Raw genomic sequence first — 11300 nt, 5'->3', positions numbered from 1 at the left:
GATGGCTTTGTGTTCTGATCTGTCAGGGATGAGGAAGGAGCTGCTATCACAGGCTCTCCGAACGGTATCATTAGCCGAGAGGCGACACGCTTCCTTCTCCCCCTCTAACCTGCCCCAGGCAGATCCCAACAGCAACTCAGGCATTTTAGAAAGCCGAAAAGAGTCCAAATCCTACAAGAGAGGAAAACATCTAAGCTAAACTCAATGTGTCTGGCGTTTCCACTGTGCGGAGGCGGGGAGCCTGGCTAAGTCAGCAGCCGATCGGAGCCCCGAATCTTTAGCCTGAACGGCGCGTCTTCCTCAATGTGAACTTCTCTTCCTGACTGCGCTTCCTAGAACTTCTCACATGCCTATGGGCTTGGGGTTAGCCTTCACTGTTCCTACAAGAAGAGCAACAGCTAGTTTTAAAGATCCTGCCTCGATGGATGCTGAGACTTTAAGAACGATTTTCAGATTAATTCTGAGCAAATTGGTGGTAGCCTATCTTGGCTCCCACAGTGTCTCAGTAACATTTAAAAATGAAACTCTTACTGTCTTAGAATCAATACTGAGTTTCAGTTCTAAGGCAGCAAAGGCTAGGCATTTGGGGTAAAGTGACTTGCTCAGGGTCACGTAGCTAGGAAGGAGCCAGATTTGAACCCAAGATCTCCCCTTTCCAAGCCTGGCCCTCTATCCACTGAGTCACCTAGCTGCCCTTAAATAATGGTTTAGACAAAATAAATTCACAGAATATAAACCATTTGCTGCCTGAGTGACTTTGAATAGGTCATGTGTCTTCTAGGCCTCAGTTTCTTCATCTGTAAAATGAGGACATTGGTTTGGATGGTCTAGAGCAGGGGTCAGCAACCTTTTTGGCCATGAGAGCCATAAACGCCACATTTTTTAAAATGTAATTTCGTGAGAGCTGTCCAGCGCTCACAGTGCCGCTCCTGTAACAGCGCCTGAAAAAAAATAGACTTTATGGCTCCTGAAGAAAGAGCCATACGTTGCTGACCCCTGGTCTAGAAGGTCTGTTCCGGCTCTAGCTCTACGACCACTTGGTCACTGGGGTCCATTCTAAGTCTAAATGTACAACTCTATGAACTGACTATCATCACAGACTTAAGAATCTAGAGCTGGAGGGGACTTCGGAGGCTCTCAAGGTCCATCTCCTAATTTTGCTAATAAGGAAACTTGGGCTTGGAAGGAGTGACTTGTTTAGTGCCAAAGAGGTCTGCAGTGGGGCTGGCAGCCGGTTCTTGCCGATTCCAATCCTCGTGCCTTCGACGCTCTACCGTGGGAGCCTTCAGAAATCACTTCCAGATGGCAAGTCACAGCTTTTGGTTGTCCCTGTACAACGGAAGCTTGTGGAGTTCGAATATTAATGTAATGATTACTTTCTAGACCCAGAAGTAGACCTGGAGAGTCTAATTCAGCACAGGGAGGGGAATTCATTTCACGGCTGTAGGATCACAGTCACGAACGGGAGACAATAATGGCGCTCGGCTTAGGATGTTTTAACTTCCACAAGATTTTCTAAGGCTTCAAAAACTTGCCTCACCTTTTCTCCCACCAGGGAGTCTTATTTCTGGCCTGTTCTTCCCAAAATGGAGGCAGATGGGCAGAGAGGAGCTGAGATCCTGGGAGAGAGTGAAAAAGGACTTGCTGCCCTAGGGTCATGCCTAATCCCAGAGCTTCAGATTCTAGCACTGAGCTTTGCTATTTCAAAGGATCAGTTGAAAGAACTGGGCATGTTTAGCTTAGAAAGACACTTAGAAGGGCCATAGGAGCTGCCTTCAAGCATTGAGAGGTTATCAAGTGGAGGAGGGATCTGTTTTGTTGGCTCCAAAGCTCCACACCAGGAGCAACGCGTAGCGGTTGAAAAGAAACAAATGGAGCCTTGCCGTCAGGAAAAACTTCCTCCCAGGGACAGCTGTCCAAGAATGGGATGGGCTGCTTGGTGAGATTGTGGTACCTCCCTGGAGGTCTTTGGTTCTCCTGGGATGACCACTTATTGGATATTAAAATAGGGATTTGGGGGGGGGGTGAGTTAGACTGGATGGTGAGTTTTTGTCCAACTTTCAAATTTAGTGATCCTGCCAACCTTGTAGTGAATTTTTACTTATAAGAAAAGAATTCCTTTGTAAAGTAATAGCCAATAATAGATTTTATCCATTGAGATAAAATAATTTTTCCTAGTTTGGAGAGTACTACCATAAGTGCTATTTTTCCAGGAAAATTACTCCAGATCAAGCTGAGTATTTTATACTGGATTAATTATGGAGAATACTTGAAATGATCTGCTTTACACCGTACCTGCTTTAAGGACTATAATCCTCCATTCAGACAGTACTAACCGGCTATTTCGAGGACGTGAAACAGCTAGACTGGAACACAGCTAATTTAGGAAAAGACTTGATCCTTCCGCCACGAGGGGAAACTTCGTGACAAGTAAACGAGAGCTCCATCCCTACCTGCTAGAGAAAACGTGCCTGGGAAGGGCACAAAGCAGAAACAGGACCGTTTCCGCTCCTGAACGTTAAAGCGCTCCGTGGCACTGGGCTGCCGCCCCTCACACTGACCGTGGCCATGTCTAACCCCTGAGCTTCCTCCCCAGACCGACTGATGGAAGCCAAGCGGCAAAGGTCTAAATTCTAGAACCCAAACCATCATACGAGGGGCCCAAGTTCCTTCTCTGCTGCCCAGAGGATTAGGCTGTCCACCAGAGCACCATCCAGACACGGCGAACTCTCAAGACGAGCACAATTCTGCACCAAAGACGACGAGCCGTCCGGACTTTACTGGGACTTTCTTTTAAGTACAAAGAACACAAAGGAATTCTGGACACATGAGTACAAACAATTACTTTTGCTTTGCCCTTTTAAAGAGAAATAGCGTGACGTTCCAGAATGCAATGGTAAGGGAACAGCAGAAGCCATTTCTGTTGAACAAACTCGGCAGAGGGCAGTCACGGGTCAGCGTCTTCCTGTCAGGACAACCAGGGCTGAGAAAAGACGTCTGAAACGGGACGGACATGGCCGTGCTCTGCACGTTCAGGACAATGAACATAGGCATCTTGCTGTGTCTTAAATACTTTCTGGCCTATAATTAAAAATTCAATTTAAAAACCTTTAAAAGAGGTATAATGCACCCAAGATTGCAGCCTAGAGAATGACAAAATAATTATAGAGCAATACACTGAATATAGCAGATGACGCTGAAATGGGTGTCATAGCTATTCTGCTCCTGATCTAATTTTTCCTGGCTATTGATGAGATTTGTTGACATTTTAGAATAATAAGATATTCTTGTGGGTCCTTTTGTTTTTTTAAACCCTTACCTTCTGCCTTAGAATCAGTACTGTGTATTGTCTCCAAGACAGAAGAGTGGTAAGGGTGGGCAATGGGGGTCAAGTGACTTGCCCAGGGTCACACAGCTGGGAAGTGTCTGAGGTCAGATTTGAACCCAGGACCTCCTATCTCTAGGCTTTCAATCCACGGAGCCACCCAGCTGCCCTGGTCCTATGGTCTTTAGAAAGAACACTGAACTGGGAACAGCAAAGACTTGGTTTTAGTCTTGGTCCCTGCCAGTGGGCCTGTCCTTGTCCTCGGGCAGCCTCGTGGCGCACCATATTGGTGCCAGGCTTTTGCCCTGCTGCAGTTCAAAACTCCCCCCAATGGAAGAGATCCAGAACACTAACCTCCACACTACCAGTGTCCGCTATGTGCTCCGCCATGACTAGTTGCTTTTTAGTTATTAAAAAAAAAAATCAGCGGATAAAGACCTCATTCTCTAAAAATTAGACTGAATTGGAAACCCAGCTCTGAATGATTATTTTGAATACAAAACAGGAGTCTCTTCCAGTCTCCTTGCCAACCCAAGACAGAGAGAGAATGATCTGGACCGGTTGACACCACACAGGACAATTTTATCGTAGTGACGGTTTAAATGAGATTGGCACAGTTTTAAAAAATAAAATGATCGTTCACAGGCATGTCTAGATTCCTGCACACTTCCCAGCCGTACATGTAGGATTCTGCTGCTGGTTGGTGGTCAGCATTAGCTGTCCGAGGCAGGGTAGCACCAGGATGGACCATGTTTTTTATTTTTTATGAATGATCAAAAATTAAAACTCCTGCCTATAGCTGGGCTTTCAAGTTAAAAATTTTCTTTAAGCTCTAAACTGGAGCCCTACTTAGCGGTAACTTGGTTGGCTGGAGTGAATACATTAATATTCCCAAGACCAAGTAGGACAGCACTGTAGCTCTTCAAAGCAAAAACGAGGGTGTCCTTATATCCATGGCTTACAGGAAATGAAATACAAAGCAATGGAAAGCTGACTCCCAGACTTGGAAAATTCGATGTATTCCAAATGCTTCTCAAAGTCCCTTCTCTAATCTTAAGTACTTTGAACTCAACAGGATTAAGTGTACGTGTGTATGTCCAGGGAAACCAAGCCTGCTATAAGTGAAGAAAATAAAACTAATAACTTAACTCCATATTCACAGTACTGTTGAGTCTTTTGGCAGTTTTTTTTTCCTTCAAAGTGTAATTGGTCCAGTGACAGGAAAAACGGAAGCTTTCCAGTTGCTTTTAGTGAAGGTTTGTCATAAGTGCTCTGATAAGTAGCCCAAGTTAAAAATCGTCAACGCGTGGCTTGGCAGAACTTCAGGAATATTAACACCTTTTGCACTGAATTGAAAGTCCTGGATATTTATTTCCATCTGTTTTCCAAGGGTTTAATTAAATTTGGCAAGATCCATGGTCATCTCTCACGTTGACAGACACAAATCTGTATGTTCTGGAATCAAAGACTGATTTGTTTTAGAGTTTCTCAAGGAGGAGGCAGCTAGGTGGCTCAGTGGACGGAGAGCCAAGCCTAGAGATGGGAGTCCTGAGTTCAAAAGACCTCAAGATATTTCCTCACTGTGTGACCCTGGGCAAGTCACTTAACCCCCACTGCCTAGCCCCTGCCACTCTTCTGCCTTAAAACCAATACTTAGCACTGATTCTAAGGCAGCAGGGAAGGGTTTAAAAAAAAAAAAAAGAATTTCTCAAGGCCACAGCACCTCAAATCCCAGATATGAAGCTGTTTATTTTAAAAAGGTAGTGAAAAATAAATACAGTTTTTGTGGATGTGCTTTAAAAAACAAAACAAGCCAGCTGTATTAGTCTTTTTGTAACTAAGTTTCCTATCTGGTGGTTATCTCAACGACAATTTTAAAGATGTACCTTTCACAGTTCTTAGACAACGGCTAGAATGCATAATTGATGACCATAAATTAGAATCAAAACTACTGCTGTACCCATCTTCCCCAACATGGACTGGCAGGCTACTCAAATACGGGGAATCATATAAAAACAAGACGATCTCAACTGCAAGGGCTGACATTCACTACAGGGACAATGTAAGCTAAATGCTTTTGGCTCTCTGTGTAACACTGGGCATGCATCTGACAGGGCTGGTATAAAATAGGATTGTTTATCTATTCAAGTTAAGAAAAAACAGAAATAAGAAAATTGTGTTTAGATAGAAGTAGCAAAGAACGATTCACTAACACCACACTATTTTCTTGAAATTGAAGTGCTTGGGGGATGTCTTTAGGCATCCAAACGATCATTTCTTAAAGTGGACTTTTCAGATGGTGCATTTGGGTCCAGCCCGGGTCTGCAGCCTGTACAGACAGGAAAAGATAAGGAATATTATAGTTGCTAAAGCTGACATGAACACGTTGGTAACAGAATAGTGAAGCAAAGGAAATGTCTTCAAAGAGTTAGGAAGCATGAGTTATTGACCACGATAGGACTAAAATGGCGTTACAAAATCGAGAAGAGAAAAAAACAAAACAATAGGGAATAATCAAATGCAAACTTATCTACAAGCTGTGAAATTGCGGTGGTGCCTTTGAAATATGCAGGCTCCTTTTCTAAAAGATCCCAAACCATTCAGTTTTCAGTTTTTAAAAAAAAGGGGAAAAAAGTTATACAGCCAGTCTGGTTTACCTATCAGCAAACCTACCAATACATTTTAAAAAAGGAAAAGGGAAAAAAACCCAAGAGTGTACACACACTCTAATCAATACATCATATTCTCATTTAGTAAAGACTACACTTTACAGAAAAATACTTTATCAGCAGCCTGTTTTCATGAAAAAACCAATAGTCAGTTTCACAGTTGAAAAAATTACATTAAAATATTTTACAAATCATTACATATTCACCAGTTCCCCATTTTCTTAATGGGCTTATGAACACAAATAGATTATGGGACAAATTTCAGAATTGATTATTTTCAACACAGTTTTTACAGGTGACACGGAAGATCCAAGAGAAACGAGCTGTACGGTAAAACGTCAAATAAAACCTATTCTCTGACTTAAGAAATGCATTCTCAGTCTTCAAAATGGGTGTGTCCCTTTAGGGAGAGAATATGCTGAAAGGTCAAGCAGGCTTTTATATTTCTTTTTTAGAAGATATTAAACGTTAGGGCTTCTGCTCTTCAAAAATGTGCTCCATTTCTCTTTCTCCAAATGATTAGGCAAGAAAAATATTCCTTGGGAGATCCAATGATATTTAAAGTCAATGTTTATTAGCGTAAATTCTGAGATGTGGTTTTGGGGATTTAACCAATTCCAATAGTTAAGTAATGTTAGAGCCTGTTCCGTGACCTCTGACCTAAAATCAATTTTAATCATCCAGCAGGTATACTCAATTCAAATTGTAATGGCTTGGCTTTTTGGAATCTTCCTTTTCTCCTTTCCCTTTTTCAACTATTTCCCCCCCTAAGCTCTATTCTGCTTAGATTTGTTTAAAATTAAGCCGGCTTTCAGATCCCTTAGCTTGGCTCCCATGCTCCCTCCCCAGCAATTCCTCTATGCAGCTCAGAGAAATTGGAACTAAAATAATTTGGCTGCAGTAATTCATGCAGATAAATAAATACAAACCACAAATTTTCATGGGAATCCTAGAAAGCGATCTATATTGATGTGGGCTATGCAAATATCTTCTGTGCAAGGAGACTAAGAAAAATTACTGCTTTAGGGGCTTCTGGGTAAAAACAAGATTCTCTCTTATGACTTTTAAGTATGAGGGTTTCAGATGTCCATTATTTCACTAAGGTGTCCCATCGTCAATCCCTGATACTGAAAAAGGTAAAATGCTAGCATGTGTCGAGTGCAGATTAGTAATGACACATTATAGTTAAATATGCGTCAAATAAAGAGAAGATGGAATCTGTCAGCCATGAAAGCTTTCACGGCCGCAAAGGGGGACAATGATCAAACGAAGGGTTTAAAATCTGCTGAACTGTTCTGAGACAGTCAATTATAAATATGAAAAATGAATATTCCAATACTCCAAATTTATTCTTCTCAGTGGCTTTCACTAAGACAGTATTATTTACATGCTTTAATAAAGTACCTAAATCTTCAACAACTAACTCTAGGGAGCCTATAGCCTTATGTGTCCTAAAATAGCCAAATATACTTTATGAGTCTTGGCATTACAGTCCCTGGGTTTACTTGATCCAAGGCTCTAGGATAAGTAATTAATTTCATTAAAGAACTTTCTAAATGAAGTAAACCATTCAATAGCTCATTACCAATATGGAGAACGCAATGTACAGTTTTTATAGTTATATTCCAATATCATGCCTAATCTAGACACTTGCCAGCCCCTCGCCATTATTGCACATTTTTTTCCTGTGGCACAAAGACTCTGCAGAAGCTGTTTCCTGGGCCTGCAGGCATTTATTCCAAATAGCATGTGGAATGCTGGGTCTATCTCTAGTGAAGAAATCACTTCCCTTGCAACTCCCAATCCAGAAAAGGGGGTGAAACACTTCTTCAGAACGTTTAGGAATTTGGCTTGGGCTTAAGTGCAACTTCAGAAACTTGGAAAAGGGACTCTGGCTACTTTAAAGTGGGAGCCAAGCTGAATCCCCGTGGCTTTCCTTTTTATTCTGGAGACGCAGGCATCATTCCTGGTTTCTTTTTCCCCGCTGCTTTCAGGGATTCTTCCTTTATAAGTGCTTCCACTTTAGGAGGAGTTAATGCAAACAGGACAAGAATCTGTGTGTTACTGAGCTGATTGCAAATGAGTAAGTGTCTTTTGGTAGAAGAGGGAGAGTGGAGTAAAGTGAAAAAGGAGGGAAGAGGTGGTCCTGAGCAGGCTATTGAGCCAATTCTAACAGTGAATCCCTGGGCAATGACGTACATTATGGAAGAGTGCCTGGGCTTCTCTCAAAGACCAAGGGAATGATTGATGATGTCACTATGGATGGCAGTCTTAAACCAAAATATATGAGGCTGTAAAATAAATGCATGACTATGGGACAGATAAACTAAATGAAGAATATATATTAATGATAGTTTTTATAATATAAATAGCCTTTTATAAAAAATAATCTTTTAATAACATTAATACTTTCTTCTAGGTTCTGGAAAACATGCATGAAAAATGTATTCAGTTCAAATGCAAAATGAGGGGAAAATGTCAAACCCTAAGATGAACACTGCACGATTCCAGTACGTGACAGCTAGTCCTTCTCATCCCTTTTCTATGGCAGTTTAGTTTCTGTAGGAGCTTGGAATTTCCCTGGGAAATGAACAATCAGATCCTTGTAAATGCTCATCCAGGAAAAGCACCTTCTAAAAGGTCTCAGTTCTATTTGCTCCCCAAACTCTGCAGATAAGGCCCAGTCATTAAAAGGTTTGATTTTTTTTTAAAGGAAAAGTCTCTAATGAAATTGAAAGATTCTGTTCCACCCCAAGCGTTTTTCTTCATGAGAAATGGGAGTCAAAAAACTCACTTCCAACTATAAAGTGAACACAATGGGAAAGTGATGGGTTTTCATTCTGATCCACTCTCAAGCAGCTCGTTACCACCCTCTGGTCTCCTTGGACTTGATGTAATGACAGACTGTCACTTCCATGTTTCAAAACATACAACATTTGCAACACAAAAAGAACATTATTCTTTCTCCTTAGCCATCAGTTTCTATATATTTTGTTTTGTTTTTTAAAAAATGATACAAACAATCTTCAAAGTTTACCTTTTTGGACTTAAGGCATAACATGAAATTGCGCATTATACTAAAGCTTAATTTTGAAATGTACTAGTTTAGTGCTATCAAACCCTGTTTGCGTTTACACTGTTTCAATGGTAGAAGAAAGAGTTTGTCTCGGTTCTTGCTGTCGATTCTAATGCTGTTCATGGTTTGTGCGATTCCTATGCAAGCGGCCTTTTGCCTGCTGACAGTGAGGAGCCGTGCCGAGCAGTCCCCGAGGCCAGCGCTGGGGCTCTGCTATTGCTTCAGTTCAAAGCGTGCTGCTTTATTGTATGGAAAATCCAATCCATTTTGGTTGTCCAGCCCCCATGATGAGCATCATTCATCTGCTTCATGAAATACTCCAAAGCCTCTTGCTCAGTTTTATCCAAGGCCAGGGTCTTTCGAATATATGCAATATCATCAAAAGATTGTAGTTCGGGCATTCCAGAGCCAAGCATCATGGAGAAAAGATTGATGAAGAGATTGGCATGTTGCCGGATAGCTAAGTAAGCCTTATAGCACATTTCCTGAAATCTGTAAATAGAAAATTGCAGTTGGATCACCAGGGAGTAAAAGGTAGTAGAATCTCACTGTGGCTGCAATTCTAGTTTCTTTCTAATAAGCCGGAATTAAGTCTACCATGGTGAGCAGTGGAATATGAATTTGCAGTCAGGCAACCTTGGTTCAATTTTCAGCAAGGTGGCACCAGAGATCTGGGTTCAAATCTGTTCTCAGACACTTACTAGCTATGTGACCCTGGGCCCGTCATTTAACTTCTGCCTGCCTCAGTTTCTTTAACTGCAAAATGAGGATGATAATGGCACTAAGGATTGAAAAAGATATAACTATTTGTAAAGCACTGAACACAGTGCCTGGTACACAGTAGAAGCTCAATAAATGCTTATTCTCTTTCCTTGCTCTTTCGGATCTGGTCTGCCTATGTGATCTTTCTGTGCTTCCTCCATTCTCTCTTCTGTAAAACGAGGGGTCTGCACTAGATGGAAGGAAAACCTCTCAGCTGGGTCCAAAAGGATCTGTGCCATCCTAGGTCCCTCTGAGCTGTCACATGGGCTCCTCGAGCTTGAGTCACTGCTTGGTGCCATCCTTGTCAGACCTCTTAAGACAACTTTGTACAACAACTTGTCAGACAACTTCATACAACAATTTTCCCTCTTGAATGACCTGATCATAGAAAACTGAGCCCTAAGGAATCTATATTGGAATCTTACCTCTCGAATTCTCTCGTCTTTGTGCATTCTTGGGCTCCTTTGCTTATTACAATCAAGAAATCTTGTGTCAAGACGAAGGGCACACGCTCTCGTTTATAACCAAATTTCTTCTTTTTGTGATCCAAAAAGTGTCCAAAGTCTATATGAAATAACTTTAAAAAAAGGGAAAAATCATATTATATTTTTGACCCATGTAAGCATGTAACGTATCTAATTTGTGAAAGGTTCTAATATCAAAAGATTTTTTTTAAAAAAGGAAGCTTATTACTTGTCCATCATCCTTCACCATGATGTTACTATTGTGCCGATCACCAATTCCCAAAATGAAGGTAGCCACGCAGTATCCAGCACATGAGCGTGTAAACAAATCAATGGCTGCATCGTATCTATAAAGAATAAATTGAATAGTTCTTTAGTGCAAATATAACAGGGTTCACTTTGCTGCTCAATTTAAGAGAGAGAGCCATCCATCCCATTGTGATTAGGTTCACAGCGATTGACAGTAGAGGTAGCAAACATGATCCTTCAATCTAATTTTTGACTGGCTTTCTAAACAATTTTGAGATTCTGATGAGGATGACCTACAACTTCTAAGGAAGTTTCTAGAGGCATTTAGTAAGCCTATATAGAGGAAGCTTACAATAAAGGGTTGTTAACGTACTGTATTTTAAGTCACTGGGACTCAAACGGCCTCTTTAAACAAACTTGTTTATTGAAAAAAGGTGAAGAAAACAAATACACAGATTGGAGTATGTTCTGATAGCCGAACATTTTTTAGGAACAAAAGGGCAAGGACATCACTTAAACTCTAGTACTTTGAGCCCTTTGGGTTCATTAACATCATTAATTTGAAAGTAGACTGTGCCTTTCCTTGTCAACTGATGATGAGTTTTAAGGAACCCTATTTAAAAAGTCACTCTATTAGCAAAAAAATTTAGACTAAACATAAGAGATATGTTTATAATATCTCCACAACAAAATTTCAAACATACACAAAAACTTTGATTCTTTTAACTTTTATAGAAGATGTAATTGAACATCCA

At 41.0% G+C, this 11300-nt stretch overlaps 1 protein-coding gene across 1 annotated transcript in view; it reads right to left on the bottom strand.

The window, feature by feature from the left end:
• Window positions 1-5072: 5072 nt before the first annotated feature.
• Window positions 5073-11300, bottom strand: part of PIK3CA (phosphatidylinositol-4,5-bisphosphate 3-kinase catalytic subunit alpha) — a 51221-nt gene continuing 44993 nt past the window's right edge. Inside the window, exons 18-20 of the mRNA XM_044670941.1 lie at window positions 10526-10643; window positions 10258-10409; window positions 5073-9562 (exon numbers count right to left, since the gene is read on the bottom strand). Coding sequence (XP_044526876.1) covers window positions 9292-9562; window positions 10258-10409; window positions 10526-10643 — 541 coding nt within the window. The 3' untranslated portion in view covers window positions 5073-9291. The remainder of the gene's footprint in view (window positions 9563-10257; window positions 10410-10525; window positions 10644-11300) is intronic.

This window comes from Gracilinanus agilis, chromosome 3 (genome assembly GCF_016433145.1).
Source record: "Gracilinanus agilis isolate LMUSP501 chromosome 3, AgileGrace, whole genome shotgun sequence".
NCBI lineage: Eukaryota > Metazoa > Chordata > Mammalia > Didelphimorphia > Didelphidae > Gracilinanus > Gracilinanus agilis.
The sequence above is the reverse complement of the archived record's forward strand: the minus strand, read 5'-3'. Positions and strand labels throughout refer to the sequence as shown.